The sequence below is a fragment of the Apodemus sylvaticus genome, chromosome 6 (assembly GCF_947179515.1).
Source record: "Apodemus sylvaticus chromosome 6, mApoSyl1.1, whole genome shotgun sequence".
NCBI classification, from domain to species: Eukaryota; Metazoa; Chordata; class Mammalia; order Rodentia; family Muridae; genus Apodemus; species Apodemus sylvaticus.
The window spans coordinates 21,854,274-21,874,761 of record NC_067477.1 but is presented as its reverse complement, the minus strand read 5'-3'; the positions used below and the strand labels follow the sequence as shown (position 1 = coordinate 21,874,761).

Below are 20,488 nucleotides of genomic sequence, written 5' to 3'. Positions count from 1 at the left end.
AAATCGAAGATCTCAGAAAATGGATTGGCATGAGTTGCCTAGCTTTCATTTGGATAAGAAACAACTCCCATATTATGGAGTCTAGGAATTAAGTTACATAGCAGAGGACCTGGCAGATAAAACCCAGTGTTAATTGTTAGTGAAAAAACTCTGTGTATCTCTGTGTATTATATACATAATGCCAAAATAATACCGAGTTTCAACATATAAAAATGTACCTATCTCTTGTTATATAGATAGGTCACACCAAAATACTTGAAAGTTCCCTCAAGTACCCCAAACAACACAGGGTATTGCCACTACTGTTTGATGGCTATCATAACTAGATGCTAAGACTCTCTGCTAAAGATACTGCATGCTTCAGTCATAAGACAGAAAGAAATCAAGCTGGAACTAGGCTGGAAGTGTCTTTCCTGGTGTCCAACTATGTTGCTGCCAGAAAGGACTATTCTTGTGGCTGGGGGTGGAGGTTATCATCAACAGGATTATTTAGCTATGGGCCTTGCATGCTAACACTATTCGCCTGAAAGAACAGCACCAAGTCAGTTATAGGGGTATCCATTTTCTGACTGAATTTGAGGCCTACTACACACGGGCTGGTATTACAAACGTGATCAAAAGCCCCATAGCTGGAGAGGTCACAGGCCCTAGTACAGAAGCTCCTGCTATGTACTGCTTTGCTAAATGGACATCAAAGTGACTTCTAAATATTTATGTTTATGACCAAGTTTAGTGCTATTTTCAGCATTGGTCAGAGAAGTTTTTTTTATGGTGCTTGGTAAATACTGAAGGGACCATTAATTGGTCAATATACTGAAAAAGTGACTGCAGAATGCTCGGCTATAAACAAACATTGATATTACCTTCTTTAAACTTAGGGCATTATGTAAGAGGGAACAGAAAGAATAGAAGCGCCAGAAGGAATACCGTGGAATGCAGACTTCCTGGTATCACATGGTTTTCACACTATTGGACTCATAGCAGATGTGATTATCTGAACAAGACTGGACCCATCAACATCTTTCCATAGAGACAGGGAGGAGCTCATGAGGCCCCCATGCTCCCGCTCTGAAAGCAGCTAATGATTGCTAGGGGAAGCTGTCACATTTTCTCCAGCGGGTGAAGCCACAAAGGTGCTATTTCTTATAGTTGGTTCCAAATAACTTGAAAATGCAAAGAGTCTTTGTCCAATTGGGGTGGGGAGAGAGAGAGAGAGAGAGAGAGAGAGAGAGAGAGAGAGAGAGAGAGAGAGAGAGAGAGAGAGAGAGACGAGAGAGAGAGAGAGAGAGAGAGAGAGAGAGAGAGAGAGAGGGAAATCGGGAAAAAAAAGAAAGCAACATGTTTTACTCTGAGTTTTAATAAGATCCTTTGGGAATCAATTCCATGGATAAGTTTTTCCAAATTTAGGCTTGAAAAAATATCCATGTATTTGATTCCCAAAGGATCTTATTAGAAGAAAAGCTTCCAATGAGAAGAAATCAAAACTGGCAAATTCATTAATAATGTTCACATATTCTTAATAATCAAGATATCTTAACTGCTATCGCTGATGAACATTTGCCAAGAAAGCAGATGTGAGCCATGAGTCCCAAGTTCCTTAGCTTGGTGCAGCAGCTGCCTTGCTTTCTAATAAGACACCCGTGTTCTATCTACATGCTCCATTTTCTATTTCCATCTCACCTCCATCCAAGTAGCCTTCAGCCAGCTATTAACAAGGGCACTGAAAGCCTGCTTCCCTCTTGGTGACAGGAGCCTGGTAAGGCCATCCCCTGAGAGGCATATCACAGAGTACATTATTTAGGTGGCTCACAGGATTTAGGGTAAGCAACCCAAAGAGTCTCTACTGCATATATCATTACTTCCACAGTACAACTGGTAAAATCTGTTGGTGGTTAATTGATATCATCCATGTAAGGAAAAATGAAAATTTTTAAGGAGAGCCCCAGTGAAGAGGATGGGAAGAAATGGTCCTACTCATTAGACACTACTGTGGATAAAGTCTAGACTTCCACACTTAGCCTCATTTCATTAGTCATATTATTACAAGAAGGTCTGTTTCACTACATTGTGAGCTTTAACTATAATGTATTTTTTAAAAAAAACAACTACTCTATTCCCAGCATCCCAAGCAATTAATGCCAATGAATGAATGAATGAATGAATCTAACAAGTAAGAGAAGTGGACTGAAAATTTTCAGGTAGAAAAGTAGTATGATCTAATTTGTACTTTAGAATGATAAGTCTCACTTGCTATGGACAATGGACTGTTAAGGAGCAACTTGACCCCAAGTGCTGTGGTGGCTGTAGGTGCCTGTTTCTGAATCCCTCTAGGGTTCACAAGTCAATACTTGGCAATAATAATAATAATAATAATAATAATACTTCCTGGAGCCAGAAAACCTGGGAGCTGAATACATCAGGCTATCTGAGCATTTTAGCAGTTGTATGTATGTATATCTTAGAATGTATCTGCTAGTCCACAATACACTGTTTGAGATTCCATTGTACTTCAGGACTCCAATTGTTGAATAGTTAGGAAAAAAGATAAATAATGAATTCTTTCATTTTAAATGTTATTCTTAAGGCAACATTCAAATCAATGTTTTAAAATGCTAATAGAATTTTCAACTTACAAGTACTTCATTTATAAAATATTGTCCACAGTTGGATTTTATTAGAAATACTACTTTGTAAAAATGCTAACAAACTAAGCAATTATGTGAAAGAACTAATAATCTCTCCTTACATGGGAAGTCAAAATATTTTATTTTTCCAACTGAGGACATGATTTCACTATGGCTTTCTGACTCCCTGTCTAACCTCTGAGAAATGTTAGGTACTCCAGCACCATACCGTACACACAGCCTAAATGCCCTGTTTCAGACTGCAGGAGAAACTAAAAGGAGAAGAAAACAGAGAAGAGTCTACTTTATTTCAAAGTTTCAAGATTGTGAAAGTAACTAGTCACAGACTAAAGAAATCTCAAAAAGAAATAAATTAACCTCCAAGGAAAGAGTTAAGAAAGTCACATGAGCCGGGCAGTGGTGGCACATGCATTTAATCCCAGCACTTGGGAGGCAGAGGCAGGCAGATTTCTGAGTTGAGGCCAGTCTGGTCTACAGGGTGAGTTCCAGGACAGCCAGGGCTACACAGAGAAACCCTGTCTCAAACAAACAAAATGACAACAACAACAAAAGAATATTACATGAATTTAAATATAAGATTTAAAAAAATGAAACAATAGAACTTGGGCTGGTTTTACAGAGCAGGCCTGTAACACAAATACAAGTAGGATCCCAAGTTCAAGGTCACCTTAGACTAGAGACTGATTTCAAGGCCACCCTGTGTAATTTAGAGAGCTCTTACCTCAAAGCAGAAAGTTAAAAGAGTGCTGGTGGTGTAGCTCAGGGGTGTAGCGCCTGCCTCCCAGGCACAGGGCCCTAGGTTCAATCAGCAGTAAAAGAACAAAATAGCAGAACCTCTGATTGTTCAAACATTCAGCAATGCCACATTTAAACTATCTGATGAACAAATTTTTCTAGTTCAGAATATATAAATTAATTTATCAGAAAAGAGTTTTAAGTTTTACTTCCTAAGAAAAACCTTATGTGACACACAAAGACATATGATGAAGTTTTTCTATTATTCTAAGTGCTGTTGGAAAAAAAATCTTTTAAAAAAGGTAATAAAACCGAAAGATTAGTGGTGAAATTTTGAATAAAAATTGATTTTATTATATTCATAACGAAAGTGTCCACCTACTCCATTTAGTCATCAAAACTTTGATTTTAAATTCAGAAATGTCTACAATGACAGTTCTTAGTTACCCCATCTTTCTTAAGAGCTGCACTGTCACAGAAGGAGAGAACAGCAGCACCTGCGGCTAACAATAGACCCATTAAGGCAGTGAGGGGAACAAGAAATGGAGATGGGTGGACAAGTTCAGCGTGACAGTGACACAATTCCTCGCCCTGAGAGCTGCCTTCCAGGCCTGTAAGCAAACACCCAGAGGCAGGGGACAGTAGTCAAGGATCAGATGTGCTGAAAGAACCCCGGGGTTTGGTTCTGTAGCCACTAGACAGACTGTCACATGTGAAACCTCCCCTCCTTACACTCCCCTGGCATGCTCTGGGAATCAAGGTATTAGTATCCTGAGAAAATGAGTGGGAGAAAAGAACTTCTTTCTATTCTGAGTTCATAAAACTGGATTATCTTTAAGATCTGATAACAACTTGTTTTTAAAACTGTACCAAGCAGCTTCCCACTAGGAAACTTACTGACCACTTTAATGGTTATAGGACCATGAAGATTTTCTAGTCTCAGTTTTGATGTAAGTTTGGTAATTTGATTAAGACAGGGTCTCTCTACTGTCTTGGTACAGGATATGTAGACCAGGCTGGTCTCACACCCAGAGATCCAAGTGCCTCTGCCACCAGAGTGCTAAGATTAAGGGCATGCCGTACCACACCCAGCAATTTGATAATTTATACACTTAAGATTCACATGCACTTTATAGCATGTACCTCAGAAAATGAGTTCCTGTCACCTCCGAAATCGTAATTGTCCAGTATTCCAGCTGTCTTTATTTAATTACATAAATGAGACATTATGGTCTTACATAAGTAATACTGTTTATATTTTATTTCCCCTTAATCCTTTTTGTATCTCAAAAACTCTCCTGGCATAATTTTTCTTACCCCTAATAGCTCATCCTTTACAAAGTTTTCAAGAGGAACTATTGGTATAAACATATTCAGCGTTTAAAATGTCTACTGGGACTGGGAAGATAGCTCAGTGTAGAGTATCCACCGAGGTCACGAGCATGAGGATCGGAATTCGATCCACAGAACTTACATAAAAAGCAAAGCCTGGTTACACTTGACGCATTTGTGCTGGGAAGGCAGAGACAGGAGGATTCCTGGGGCTGGCTTCGTTAGTGAGTCCCACACCAGGGAGAGAGCCTACGTCACAGCTCAGTGAGGAACTACAGGCAGGGCTGTGCTCTGGCTTCCATATGTACAACACACATATTCCTATATGCTCACACACATGCTCACACACTCTCAAACACGTACATACATATATAAATCTATTTTGTCCAAATATCTGGAAAAACTGTTTAGCTAGAGATACAATTCTGGATGAACAGCCATTTCACTCTATGATCTGCAAAGATCTTTCTACGGCTGCTGTTGAAGATAGCAATTACAGTTACGTTCAACTAATTATGGCCCACACAATCAACTGACTGGGACTCATGGGGCCAGTAGAGATCAGGAAGCTGGTAGGAGTCTAAGCCAGGTTCTCTGCATCTATGTTAGGGCAAATCAGCCCAGTGTTCTTGTAGGCATCCTAACAGTGGGAATGGAAGCTGGCTGGCTCTGGCCTCCTAGCCTACATTTCCAGCTAACTGGGCTGCCTCGTCCAGCAGTGACACGATGGGATGTGCCTGGCCTTATCAGAGCTCCTTATGCCATGTTTGGTTGATGGCCCTGGGAGGTCTGCTCTTTTCTAAGGGGAAGCAGAGGGGATGTGGTTCTGGGAGAGTGGAGGTGGGGGGAGAAGAAAATGGGGGAGAGGAGAAGCTGTAATATATGAAAAAAATTAAAAAGAAAAATAGTAACTGTTCATTATTTTCAAAAAGTATCTCCCTGCTGCTTTTGGGTCATCTCTATGCCCTTATGTTCAACTGGCTTCCTTCATTTATTTACAGAAGAACTTTTTACTTGTTTGCTGAGGATTTTCTGTGTTTCCTAATCTCAGAATTCATGTTTAATGAAACTTCAAAATACTCAGCTGTCATCTCTTTGAACAAGTCTCTCCTCATTCTGTTATCTCTTCTATGACTCTTGTAGGCAACTGTTACATCTTCTTTGCTTTGGCCTCACTTCTTACATATGTTCATTTCCCCATTATATATTCTGCATCTTTTTCTCAAATCTATCTTCCAATTCATTAATTCTCTTTACCTTTCTTTCATCTTCAAGTTAAAAATCTACAGTTTTTATAATTATTTTTTCTACTTAACCAGTAGCATTGGTTAAGTAAATAGCATTCTGATGGTCTATACCTTAAGTAGACCTTTAGAAAAATTATTTTAAATTTGTATTTGAGTGTGTGTGTGTGTGTGTGTGTGTGTGTATACATGTGCACATAAGAGTCCAGAAGAGGAGCCTGGCGGTGGTGGCACAAGCCTTTAATCCCAGCACTTGGGAGGCAGAGGCAGGCGGATTTCTGAGTTCGAGGCCAGACTGGTCTACAAGTGAGTTCCAGGACAGCCAGGGCTACACAGAGAAACCCAGTCTTGAAAAAAACAAAACAGAGTCCAGAAGAGGGTATAAATCTCCTGGAGCTGGAAGTGTAGACAGCCGGGGGATACCTGAACATTGAAAGAACAGTAAGCACTCTTAACCACTGGGCCATCTCTCCAGCCCCATGGTCATTCCAGGGGCTGGGGGTGGGAGAATGAAAATCTGCACAGTAGTTTTCTTAACATGTCTTGTTTATTGGCTCATTCTTTCTTATTTTCTCTTTTTTGAGATATCCTAAACTAACCCTAAAATCATAATTTTCCTCTTCCCATTTCCCAAGTGCCAGGATTACAGGCATGTGCCAAACCCAGAAAGGATGTTTCATGTTTTTAAAGACTTATTTATGAGTATTCTGCCTGCATGTACATATGTATGTGTGTACCATGTGTGTGCCTTGTGCCCAAGGAAATCAGAAGAGGGCATGTCTGATTCTGAACTGCAACTACGGGTGGTGGTAAACCACCATACGGGATGCTGGGAACTAAACCTCGGTCCTCTGTAAGAGTAACAAGAACTGCTGAGCCATCTCTCTAACCCTACATTTGTCCTCAACAGTAAGATCAAACCCTCTGAGATGTTGACAAAAGATGAAGCTCCACGTCAACTGAAAGAATAACTTTTGTTCTGGTTGACGTCAACTGAAAGAATAACTTTTGTTCTGGTTGATTTTTTTTTGTTTGTTGTTTGTCTTTTGAGACAGGGCCCAATCTATGTAGCCCTGGCTGTCCTGGAATTAATTATGTAAGCCAGACTAGCCTTGAATCCAGAGATCTGCCTGACTCTGCTTCTGAAGTGTTGGAATTAAAACTATAAACCACCATACCCTGTGTAAAAAATAAGCTTTAGCACTATACTACTGTATCACATAGTAGCCACAGTTAAAGATAATAATGTACTGTCTATCTCAATATTGCTACTAGATGTTTTTCATATCTTTACTACAAAAAAGTTAGTGAAGTAATAAACATGTTAGACAATTATCTTCAGTAAATCTCTATACAATGTATAAATAAATGGAAACATTATATTCTACCCCATAAGTATGTATATTTTCCAACTGAAATGAGTTACTAAAACAACCATAAGCATTTACATCATATTTCAAATATAAAATAAATAATCTGTATCTATATTGCTTTGCTATTTTCATTCTCTCAAACCTACTACCTTGTTCCTGGTTGTCTGCAATGTTTGTAGTACAGTCTTTACCTGCATAACTTTCTCTAGAACGTCTTTTAATATCTATGTAAAGGCTTGAAAGGTGGATCAGTCTGTAGAGTGCCTGTAAACAGGAAGCCTAAGCACAAATCCCCAAAGAACATGTAAAATCTGGGTGCAGTGTTGGTCTACATCCTCAGTGCTGGGGGAAGAGGCAGGCTCATCAGGGAGAGAGCCTACTTAAATTGCTGAGTTCTAGGCTTAGCAAAAGGTTGTTTTAGAAAGAAAGGAAAGGAAAGAGAAGGTGAGAATGATTGAGACGATATCTGATGGCAACTAATGGCCTCCACACACGAGCACACACCTGTGCACATACCCAGACAGATACACATACACTCTATTACACAGAAAGGGATGTGGGAAGAGTGTATTCCTCCTGAGAGGATTAATGTTTTTTTTTCTATAAAATACTAGTATAAGTTAGATTCTTGTTTGACCTTAATATATGTTTATTACATAGCATATATTGTTGAGACTGCTTCTAGCTGAGCATGCTCTGAAGACTTGTATTTCTTGAGCCAATGTTGACCAGAAAAATTTTTTTCCATCCTTCTGCTGGCTGATTCCTTTTCTTTAATGAGCAGTAGCTGTCAGTATCTCTCTCATGCCTTAGATACAATCTACCATACCAAGCATGCGGATTGTAAATTTAAAATCTAGCTTACTTTACTGTAGACTTCCCAGCAAAACTTCCGTCTTCAGGGAGCTTATTTAGTTCCTTACATTCTTGCTCCCATTTACTCTTTTGAATCTAAGGATTTTCCTTATTTTTTTCAGTTAACCTATGCAGTCAGTGGCAGACCTAGTTTTTAAAATATATTTTATCTAGCACTTTGGGGATTTAATAAAGGGGTTTTCAGAACATCTTAGCTGTCATCTAACCCAAAAGATAAAATAAAGTATCTCTTCATTTCTACTTCTGTAACTAGAACATTCTGCCATATATAAAAAGGCCAGATCAAGAAATGGAATTAATCTTATAAGTCTTGTTATGTGCTATAGAATGTGATATGAAAACTAATATTTCATCTTCATAGAATGTTTTTCTAAAGTTCAGTAGATGTCAGAAGTCATCTATTACCACTGATTTAAGTGTCATGTGGCTTTATCCATAGCTAAAATAGAACATGACCTCAGTATGAAGGTTTTCCTGTAATTTTCTTTTTGAGGTAAATGATACACATCTATTGAAATGGACGGCAGTTGAACTGATGAGAGTAGAGGTTAAGGTATGTAAACAGGTTCTATAGGCTATGCTGCTAACTTTTGCTTTTACTAAAGAGTGTAACAAATTCTGACATTTCTACATCTTTTCTATGGAAAAATATGTAAATTCTTTTCTAGAACATAACTTCCAAAATATAAAGTATTCTACTTTCAAATATTCAAGATCACTACAGAAGTCCTACAATATTAAATAAGTAAACTCATTCATTCCTCCAGTATTTACTTTATATGCAAGTAACAAAATCTGTATGTGCAAGGCATGAAAAATTACCCTGAAGTGAATTTCTGAGGGGGGGATGGCTGCTGTGGCCTAAGCACTCTTTACTGAGTCTGGCTACACTCCTAGGAGACTGCTTAGCTGGCCACTTGGCGATCCTGCATTGCATCCATCTTGGTATGGTCAAGGTGAATTACAAAATGGTCATCTGCATCAAAGGCTAAGGGAAGTTTAGAAAAAAGAGAAGTTTAGAAAAAAAAGTTTAGAAAAGAAATTTTGCTGGCACTGCCACAATTTGGTGGAGTAAGACCACTTTAGAACCTTGACTCGCACTACCATGCACAGATTTTTTTGAGTGTCAAGGATTAGGAGTTGAGAGGTGGCTGTCAAACATAGTGCATGTGTGTATTGCACACATGAAGGTCAGAAGACAACTTGCAGGAGTCAGCTCTCTTCCCACATGTATATTCAGGTGGTCAGTCTCGGCAGTATGTACCTTTATCCACCAAGCCATCTTGCTGGCCTCAATCATATTTTTAACTGCTGATGGTTTCCAACTTTTAACTAACCAGAGATGAACAGTACTTAGAAAATTCCAACATTTTTTAAAAGCTTTTGCCTACTGAAAAAGGTTGAAAAACCATAAAGGATTGTTATGAAATTTTACCAAATAGTGATGTATACTTCATCTTTAAGATAGCCATGTAACTGCTTGAAGAATAAGTGCATTTTTCCTCAGAACTATTTGTAGATGCTGCTTGTTGGCTAGTTGCTCTGTTTGAAATAGTGCTAATGAATGATGAGGTTAATTAAATTTATCTGAAGCCTAAGACTTCTGTGTCTGTGAGTTATAATGCAGTGTGTTCTGAGTCAAGTATGGGGAAGTAGTCTCTATTTTATTCTTTAAATAATACAGTTTGCCGTAAGTCTAAAAGTTATAAGGAATTAATTATCTTGTAAATTAGGCAAGAAAAATAGTTCTCACTGTATTGTTTTACAAAACTTCAACATTTACAAAAGACATTCTCCTGACATTGTTCTAACTGTCCAATGTGCTAGGTAGCATGTTCCTTAGTGTGCTTTGAAGGTTGATCCCTGAATCTCTCAGAAGGTTAGGGCTTAGGAATTAATTTAAAGGTGCCTGATTAGATTGTACTACAGTCTGAATATGCAATTTCCCTATTGATCATAATATGATCCCCAAATTATGAGATGTTTTGTAAGGTTTGGGACCATTAGAAGATGAGGTATAGATGAAAGACATGAGCCCCTTGGGGGATGGACCCTGAGGATTATAGTCTCATCTAAGTATCTGGCAAAGCACTTGCTCCCTGTTTCCTGACTCACAGAGATGTGAGCAAATTGCCTGCCTCGTCTTCTGCTACCATGGACACCACTATGCCTTCTCACCAGGAAACTATTAAGTAAAATAAACCCTTCCTCCCTCTACCTAATGTGTTCCAGATAACTGATCAGAGCCATAAGAGAGGCATGAATAAAATGATGAATAGGGACTGAGATAGCTTTTATGGAATAATGATGTTTTCTAGTGATGAGTTGACCAAGATAAATAATCAAGATATAACACTAGGTTTAGACCAAATAGCATTCATGTTCATGTTGTCCAAAAGGAAATATACTTTATTATTTTTTAAACATATGAAGCTCTATAAAACTTATCAACCTTAGAGTATTCATTACGTAACAGTTAATGAGTACAAAGAGGTTAGAAAGATAGCAGTGTTAGATTAATGGGGTTTCAGTATTTTAATATAAGTATTTTAAAATTTCCAACTGAGTTCTCAGAGAAGAAGTAAATGAGTATCTATTTAAGGTCATCCAGGACTACATGGCAAGTTCCAGGACTGCAAAGGCTAAAAAAAAAAGCAGATGATGATGATGATAGAAAATGATAGTTAAGAAAAAAATTTAAGATCTTTGTATTAGGTATTATATAGTAGATTCCACTTAGTTTTCCTTAGGTATATATACCACTAAGGTATTTCCTTATGAAATACCTTAGTTTTTCTGCAAATAAAATAAAGGCAATGATGAATGGGAAGGTATTTATCTAAAGCCCATTTTCCCAAAATAGCAACAAGTAGGAAAAGGTGTGCCAGGGGTACTGAAGTCCTGTAACTTATGCTGCCCCAGCATCAGACTGTGCCTTCCATTTAAAGAAGGCCACACACTGGGTTTCTCCTGGGATGCCAAGAACACAAGCATCCCAGGTCAGGGAGCAGCAAATGAGCCAGTAAACATAAACTACACATGAATAGACAGAGGCTACAGACATCTGAGCATTCCAACAAGCTTCCTGTGTGTCTCCTTGGTTGTGAGTCAAATGAGTGAACCTTGGGCTAAGTACCAGGTGAGGAATATCCTGTGACAATGTCCAACTTCCCTTTACTCTCAATGGTACAGTTCCCAATTGCTCTGGTGGGAAAACTGCTTTAGCTGAGAATCTCTTCCAAACACTAAGATGCTATAAACTCTCCAAACAATATGGACAAAAAATGAAATTTATATTTGTAATATTTTTTTGCCTAAGAGTTCTAACTGTTATATGAATTGTTAAGCCTAACCTTCAGTAAACAAACAAAACCACTATCACATCAAAGATGACTTAAAACTGGAGAAAATCTAGCAAGGAATTTATATAATCTTTATGCAAAATATTTAAAATTATGCATGACTTTTTATAAAAAATCTGAAAATGGACAATAAATCCACTAATATAATTTAATCATCTATTTAGCCAGACAACAAAACTATTAATGGATTTTTTTCCTTGAAGATTAACCTAAGTGATCTTACATGTAATAGAATGATAAAAAATTAGATAACAAATGTTGACAAGGATGTGCAAAACCTGGAACCCTTACATACTGTTCACGAGAATATAAATGGTGCAGACATTTTGGGAAACAGTCTAGCAGCTCCTCAAGAACTTATACACAGTTGCTATTTAAACTGGCAATTTTCTTCTAGGAATATACCCAAGAAACGGAAACCTAGGCTGACATGAAAGTTTACGGTTCTCAGATAAAAAAATGAGAACAACTCCAATGGTCACTGTCCTAGTGTCACTCCCGCGGCTACGATAAAATACCTAACAAAAAGCACTAGGGAATGGGGGCTAGGTTCAGTTTACAATCACAGTCTATCATTGCAGGGCAGTCAAGGCGGGAATGAGCATCAGCCGGTCCCTCCACACCCACGGCTGAGAGCAGAGAGCGATGGGTGCTTGCTTTTGCTTGCTCGTTTCACTTTCTCCACTTTTAAAACAGTTCCGGAACCTCTACTAGGGAGCGGTGCCACACACACTTGGCTTGGTGTTCCCACATTAGTTAACTTAAGACAACAGACATGTCCACCACCAACATAATGCAGATAATGCATTGTTACGACTCTCGTGCCATGGGGTCATAGGTTTTATCAAGCTGACAAATATAGCTAACCTATACTGTCATCAGCTGAGGAACAGATGAGGAAAACGTGGTATAGCCATACAATGAACTTCTTGGTAATAAAGGGAAAGAGGTGCTATCTGCTATAACATACTTTAACCTAGAGAACATTAAACTGTACCAAATAAGCCAGTCATCAAAATCCACATAGTATATGAAACCACTTATGGAAAATGTCCAGAATAACTTAGTGGCTGTCGGGGACAGAGAATGGTAAGCTTACAAAGTAACAGCTAAAGGACTTGAGGGTTCTTCTTGAGGCTATATCAAAAAATTCTGAAACTGTGGCTATGGCTGCGCAGCTCTAAACACACTAGAAGCATACACTGTATACTTTAAATGCATTTTAAATGGATAAACTACATGGTGCATGTATTGTATCTCAATTAAGCTGTCACCTAAAAGAAAGAAACTATGAAAATGCACCACACTCTGTGAGCAGAACTTGACCTGAAAAGCTTCTGACACTGTTGCAAACACTATTTTTAAGGAAGCCATTCCCCATGGCTCTGGACTTGTTTCCACTTTGAGTAGATAGATAGGTACTACCTTTGAAACAGGAAACAAAGGTAGGAGTAACCAACATTACTTTGATAGTTCAAAAGCATTCTTTCTTGTGAATTAGGTAAGGTGGGACTAATTTTGTTCCTGAAAAATATACTTCTACAAACGATCCAGAGGTGAGTGGACACTGGAAACTGCCCAAGTTGAGCATCTGATTTAACACTAAGACCCTTGCTGGCATCATAGCCGTAGCTCTAAGAGTACACTATCATGCTTGTTCATTGGTACTTATAAAAGGTGGTTCTACACTGTGTGCTAAATAACTACAGATGGCTATAAAACAAACCTTTGTATGACAGGACCCAAGGCACAAATGCACTCTATTGAATTACCTAAAGATAATTTGTTCATGTGAATACAAACATCTGTGATGCTGGGCAAGGGTGGTGAAGCCCAGATTTCTCTTCTGCTGGAATGCTGGTAGTAGCAACTTCCTATCAGACCTGAAAACTCTCAAAAGGAAGATGCTCCTCTAACTGTGAAGTTAAACTTTAATAGGAAAGAAAAATGGCCTGTCCTCTAAGGCCTTGCTTTTCCTTCCATGGAAGTGGCCACAGTCTGCTAAGGACAGAAAAAGAGTTCAGAACTGCTTCAGTTGGACTTGATAGAGGAGAATGAGAACAGCAGGCTCTCCTGGCTGTGGTAACCACAGCGCAGGGCATTCAGGGCCAGGACAGGTACTCACTGATAAAAGCAGCTACAAGACTGGCAGGGCCCAGTGCAAATGTGTGGCCTAGCTTGTGAATTAACTGGACAGGAGTGACAGTGGAGCATTACACTGCATACAGGCTCTTCTGAGTGCAGGATCTCGATGCTCTGCCTGCAAGACCAGCGAGCCGACTTCTGAACAACAGAAGTTGAGGCAAAGAACTTTCAAAGACACGGGAAATAATAAAGCCCAAAATACAAGATCACCCAGGTATCATATCATGTTACTGTTTGAAGATACATCCCAGAGAGTTTTCTCCATGCAAGTACAAGTAGGCATTAATATAATTGTTTCTATTATATAATTGTATAGTGTACATTTTCCTCTATGACTGTTTTTAATTTCTGACTTGGAAAAGCTTTCTAAAATGTTAATGAATACAGATCATTTCAATCTTACATAGACGATGGAACATAAATAGAACTAGGCTGCAATTAGCCAGACTCTTAAGTGTTGGGTTAATGAAGAGAAAGAAGAATTCTGACTTGTTCATTATCACGATGATGTGCCCTGAATTACAACAGTCTTAAAAAGAAGACTGAATAAATCAATCCACATAAATCACTTTATAAAGTGCTGGCATATAATAAGCTCTCTACATATGCTAATGGCTTCTAAAAACTAATTTATATTCCCAACACATAAGATTAAAAAGGTGTTCTTTAGCCGGGCGTGGTGGCGCACGCCTGTAATACCAGCACTTGGGAGGCAGAGGCAGGAGGATTTCTGAGTTCGAGGCCAGCCTAGTCTACAGAGTGAGTTCTAGGACAGCCAGGGCTACACAGAGAAACCCTGTCCTGGGGGGGGGGGGGGAGGAAGGTGTTCTTTGTTGTTGGTGTGTTTGTGGGATAAGGTCTTGCTTTATAGCTCAGGTTGGCCTGGAACACTGGTTAGTGCTGCCCTGGCATTTCGCACACTGGGACTGTATCAGGCAAAAGCGATCCGTTAGTTCTCTTAATGGATTCCTCATGCTTCTAAAACTGCCAGTGGCTTCCATATGAAGGATACCATCCTATGTCACAGAAGAGTAAGTACTTGTTGTTCTTAAAGGGGAATAAACCTGAGATTTACCTCCAGTTCCTAGGACCTTCAGCAGCTCAAAATTTTCAATTCCCACCTTCTCTGCATGTCCTGTTAAGTTAGCTAAAGAGAAAAAAAAAGAAAGAAAATTAAAGGGGTTGGCAACAAGAGGAGACACTGGGCACTTTGGGAGTATCAGCAAAGTTCTGTTTCTTAACCTGGGCTTTTTCTATGTAATTACTTCTTACACTGTATGGTTGGATTTTATATCTTAATTTTAATAAAACCATGGGGGGGGTGCAAGCATTTAATCTCAGCACTGAGGATAGGGAGTGGAAGGGACACAGAAGGATCTCTGAATGTGAGGCTAGCCTGATCTACAGATCAAGTTCCAGGATAGACAGGGCTACACAGAAAAACTGTCTCAAAAAGGGGATGGGGGCGAAGCTTTTCTTAAAACTGTAGTGACTAAGCATTATTTGTACCACAGGTAAATCAACATGAGTCTAAACAGGCAGATTCGTAGTGAAAACTGGATAGACTGACAAGTATTTATTTATGCAACAAATACTAAGTGTGCAACTACCATGTTGGATCCTGGACTACATCCTAGTTCCATTTGTGCCCCTAAGAATGTGGGCATGAGCTAATATACACGAGCTATGTCTCTGTATATTAGCTCTGTCTCAGTCCCCCTTCTGTCTCAGTCCCCCTTCTGAAGCAAGTGTACTGGCTAGAGAACTGCAAGACTCCTGTCCACTCTAGAATTCTAGGGGTGACTTAAATATACACACTCTTCAAAACATATTCTCTCCCTAAATAAGCAAAAGAAGGATGTGTTAAAAGTGAAGATTTCCTGTAGTGTTCCACTGGGTTCTAGTCCTGCCCAATTACATAAGAAAAGGCTGTTTGGAGAAAAGTAGGGAATGGGATACTCTGGTGGAAAAAAAAATGAAAAATGGTTGGCTTTAGCAGAGTTAAATGGCTTCTTTACCACCAGACCTCACAGATCTTGTACTTCAAGGCTGAGATAGTGCAGTCTTAAAACATATTGAACAAAGTGCTCTTTATAATAATGCCTATGGACATTATGTGAACTAGCTTTCTGTAGACGCTGTCAAGAATGTTTGATCCAGCTACTACATCTACCACCTAAATGTTGTGCACCCTTCAACAAGTTACTTCCCATGTGTCAGTTAACAATTAACGACAGCCACAAACTACCCCTCCAGCACACTGGTACCTACGATCTTCTCTGAAAGCATTAAACAGGTAAGGTGGACTGAAGGCTGAATAACAGGTAAGTCATAAGCCAGATCTAACAAATACAGAGTGCAGACAGTGAGTATAAAGGATGTTTAGCATTCAAATCTTTCAAACTATCTAAAATAACAGAAAATAGAATGAGACCTACCTCAGAGAGTTGCAATGAGGAGTGAATGAGTCAAATTTTATACAGTAAATGTGTACACTACTTAATGTATACAACTCAAGTGTTTATAAATAAACTGTGAGACCTGTTTGGTTTCAGACCCCGGCACAAGGGACTGAGGTGCATATTTTACATACCAAAGTAGACCTGGCCTCCAGGTTCTCCCAGCATCCCTCAGTCCCTCCCTGGCATACCCTGCCCCAAGCCTTGGGGGCTGCCCTTCCCCAAGAGATTCCCAGACATTTTGTCTCCCAGTGCTCTCTTTCTCTCCTCTTCCTCTTCCTCCTCCTCCTCTTCTTCCTCCTCTTGTCCCTCTCTCCCTCTCTCCCTCCTCCCCCCTCTCTCTCTGAGCATGCACACACCCTTTCTCTTCCCTTCCCTGGCCTGGGTCCTTGGGCCCAGTGAACTTGCCCAAGAGCAGCTTCCCAATAGCCCTGCATCTAATGTAACCTAATCTGGCTTGAATTGGCTCATTTCACTCAGGGAGAAATAACATCAATAACTTTAAGAAAATTTGGCTCAAGTAAGAAATTTAAGAGCTACAAGTGTGAGGCAGGGATTTCAAGTAATTTCAATATTTTGTCAAAGTTTAAGTAGATTCATATTTTAAATTAAGTTTTTAATTATTTTAATATTTTTAAAGGGACCAGTAGGTCTTAAGCAGATCAATGGGTCCACCCAGCTCACCATGACTAAGGTTTCTGTTTGTGATATGTGGTAGTTTGAATAAAAACGGCCCCCGCAGGGCTATATATTTGATTAGCCCCCAGCTAATGAACTGTTTAGAAAGGATTAGGAAACATGACCTTGCTGGGAAGCACTGGAGAAAACTGCCTCTGTGGGCTTTAAGGTTCCAAGCCCACACTGGGCCTAGCGCCTGCAGCCCACTCCCACCCTCTCAAGCCTGCTCCCTGAGGATCAGGATGCAAAGCTCTCAGCTACTGCTCCAGCCCCGTGCCTGCCATGATGAGGAGCTCACCATCTGAAACTGTAAGCCAGCCCCAGTTAAAGGCTTTCTCTGATAAGTGTTGCCTTGGTCATGGTGTCTCCTCATAACATAGAACAGTAACTAAGACAGGAAACAGGATTTTTAAAAAAAAAAAAAAAAAAAGCAAACAGTAATATTGTATTACAATTACATAGATTCTGAAACAAAGACATACTCAAACATGTGAGTCTAAACAGTTCTCACTTCTATGCTATTGTTTTGTCAGTACAGTTAAAGCCTTTGAACATGAAACGCTAAAAATAAACTGTATTTTTTCTTAATTACATTGTTAGCCTCAAGAACAAGATCTCCAACTTCGAAATGAAAATACTAACACTATTAGAATAAGACTTAAAATATTTACAGATTTTATTTCACCTTAGAGGTGAAATAAACATTACCAACTCATAACTGTTTTCTACATTTCTGAGAGAGTCACAAGGCTTAATAAATCCAAATCATGTTGCTCAGACGACGAGCTTCAGGCCTAGGACCAAGGCACCAGAGCCAGCAAGGCTGGAGCAGTTACAACTGCCCACTGACCTTTTTCCCACTACAAAGGTGATGGTACTTTATTGTGGTTGTAATTGTTAAAAGGACAACAGTCTTTGTTCCTTCTCCTATTCAGAGTATACCTCCAGCACATTCATTTCCTAGTTCTCCCCACAGGTAAGAGGGGTTAGTAAGACTGTATAAGTCCAAACTTCTGAAAAAAAACTAAAAATTACATTGTCTGCAATACATGAATTGGGGCATACGGCAGTTAACAGGTAGAGTTATGTTGAAAAGATTAGCTGCTGACTGAAGACAGAGATACTTACACCCAACCACTGGACTGAAGAGGGCTGTGGTTGAATTAGGGAAAGGCTGGAAGAAGCTGTAAAGGAAGGCTATCCCATAGAAAGACCAGCAGTCTCAACTAACCTGTACCCTTGAGATCTCTCCGACACTGAGCCACCAACCAGGCAGCATATACAAGCTGGTCCAAGACCCACCACCTCGGCACATATACAGCAGAGGACTTCCTTCTCTGGCCTCAGTAGGAGAAGATGCACCAAACCCTCCAGAGACTTGAGGCCTAGGGAATGGGGATGCCCGGTGGGGGTGGGGAGACATACCCTCTTGGGGGGGGGCACAGGAATGGAATGAGGAACTGTGGGAGGGCAGACTGGGAAAGGGCAACTACTGGACTGTAAAAAAAAATAATATAATAATAATAACAACAAGACCGGCTGCTACATGGGACTTCTTTTTTTTTACATTTATTATTTACTGACTTATGTGTATGTGTTGTAGCACATCTGTGACAATTAAAGCTTATCTTCTGGTAACTAGGTCTCTCTTTTTACCACATGGGTCCCACGATCAAACAGGTTTTCAGTCACTGAAGCTCCTTTACATGTTAATCCATCTCACCTGTCCCATTTGAGGAGTTTTGACTCAAATATCCAGCCTGGCCTGACTTCTTAGGGAAGACAAATGGCTCTCCTTCTTCCTCAGTGCAGTTAACAAAGCAGATGTGGTTGTCCTGATGCTATGTATTGACCAGTTTGTTTGTTTGTTTGTTTGTTTGTTTGACAAGAGGATAACAGGATGAATATGTTCACTATATACTACATACATCTATAAAATTGTCAAAAATTAAATAAAAAATAATTTGTAAAAAGAGACAGGAACGAATATGTTTCTTTTCTTGCTCTGCTTCTTCCACATGAGAAATCAGTCGCCAGGGATTACAGCTGACAATGTCTGATCCTAGGCATTTCAGCCTCAAGAAGGGATCATGGCTATTTATTGAACTTGTTGTTGTTGTTTGGGAACGTATTTTGATTTTAGATAAGGTCACTTTAGATAAACTCACTTTGTTGTTCAGGTGAGCCTAAAATTATGTAATTCAGGCTAGCTTCACAACAGTGGCACTCTGCTTGGGCCTCTCAGGTACTGTGAGTAGTGTGAGCTCCCATTCCCAACTAGTAAATCAATGGTATTTTTATTACAGAAGTCTGAATAAGGAAACTGGAGTTCACTATTTCCTCTCCATTCTAACACTATAAGCCACATGCCTAGATATGCTGGCCCTGAGATCGTGACTAGACAGAGCTGGTTGGGAAGGAGAAAGCCTCACTTGAGTTGTAAGCCTAAACTTCCTGCAAAATTCATATAATAGTTCTATGCTGACATGATGGAAGTACACAATTATTGCTAAGGTGGATAAGTACTCTGATTCCCAGAAGCCATTGCTGCTGGGCATGGGCAGGTCCTTTGTGGCTCCCGAGGGTTAAAAGAGCAGACTGGTAGGTCAGAGTTTAGGCATTTCTGGTTAGAACAGCAAAATGACACCAAACCATAACCTGAGCCTAAACCCTAAAAGAGTTAACTCTTTCCCTCACAAACGCCACCTTATGAAACTCAAATTAAAAAAAAAAAAGGTGCATCACCAGACTTAGAAACATAAACTGGAGCTAGCCAGTTAGTCCACAGAGTGTGAGCTTAATCAGATTTTCAGAACTGGGAAAGCTGAAGTAAATTATTTTAGATTTTCCTAAGGTCTCCTATAAGCTTGTCTCTATTGTTAATTAACTGAATCAGAGGCAGAAGAATCTCTTGAGTTCAAATCCAGCCTGGTCTATAAAATGAATTCCAGACTAGGTGGGGCTACTTAGTGAGACCCTACCTAAAAATATATAAATAGAATTTTCCAATTAAAAATGCCTAAAATACATTGTGATCAGTTTCCCCTCCACTGTCTCCTCCAAGACACTCCCCACCCCAATCCATGTCTGACTTGAACCTGTGTTGTCTCTGTGCATGCTGCCACAATCTCTGTGTGTTCCTATGTGTGTCAGTCTTACTGCAACTGGAAGGCACTGTGTCCTTATGTCTTGCAGCCCCTCTTACAATCTTTCTGCCTCCACTCCTACACAGCTCCCTGCATTTATAGGGTTTTTTTTTAAAGTAATACATTACTGAACTTAATCTAAATATTTATTTAGAAAAAGAGAGGAGTAAACAACTTCAATGCTTTCCCAAAACAAGTCTAACTACATACCTTTTTCATTAAAACATGCTGAAAATCCTTTACTTCTTGATTAGCATTATTTTCTTAAAATGCATGTTCTTTGGTTCAGTAATCCTTGTTGAAATTGAATTTAACTACTCTCTTCACAGACACATCAAATGTTTTTTAAATGTCAAAACTCAAATAATCACTAAAATGATTCACTTTTAAAACAGTTTGATTTATTAACAAGTCATAAAGAAAAAAAAACTTTTCTTACATAATAGGTTTAAAAGAATTAGTTCCTAAGCAGGATGTGTTATGTGTCTACAGC

General features: G+C 39.3%; 1 protein-coding gene across 1 annotated transcript in view; it reads right to left on the bottom strand.

Annotated features, from left to right (window-relative positions):
* Rps6ka5 (ribosomal protein S6 kinase A5) overlaps positions 1–20,488 on the bottom strand; it is a 177,531-nt gene that overhangs the window by 114,610 nt on the left and 42,433 nt on the right. The window contains exon 2 of the mRNA XM_052185249.1: positions 14,788–14,859. Within this exon, the coding sequence (XP_052041209.1) occupies positions 14,788–14,859 (72 nt within the window). The remainder of the gene's footprint in view (positions 1–14,787; positions 14,860–20,488) is intronic.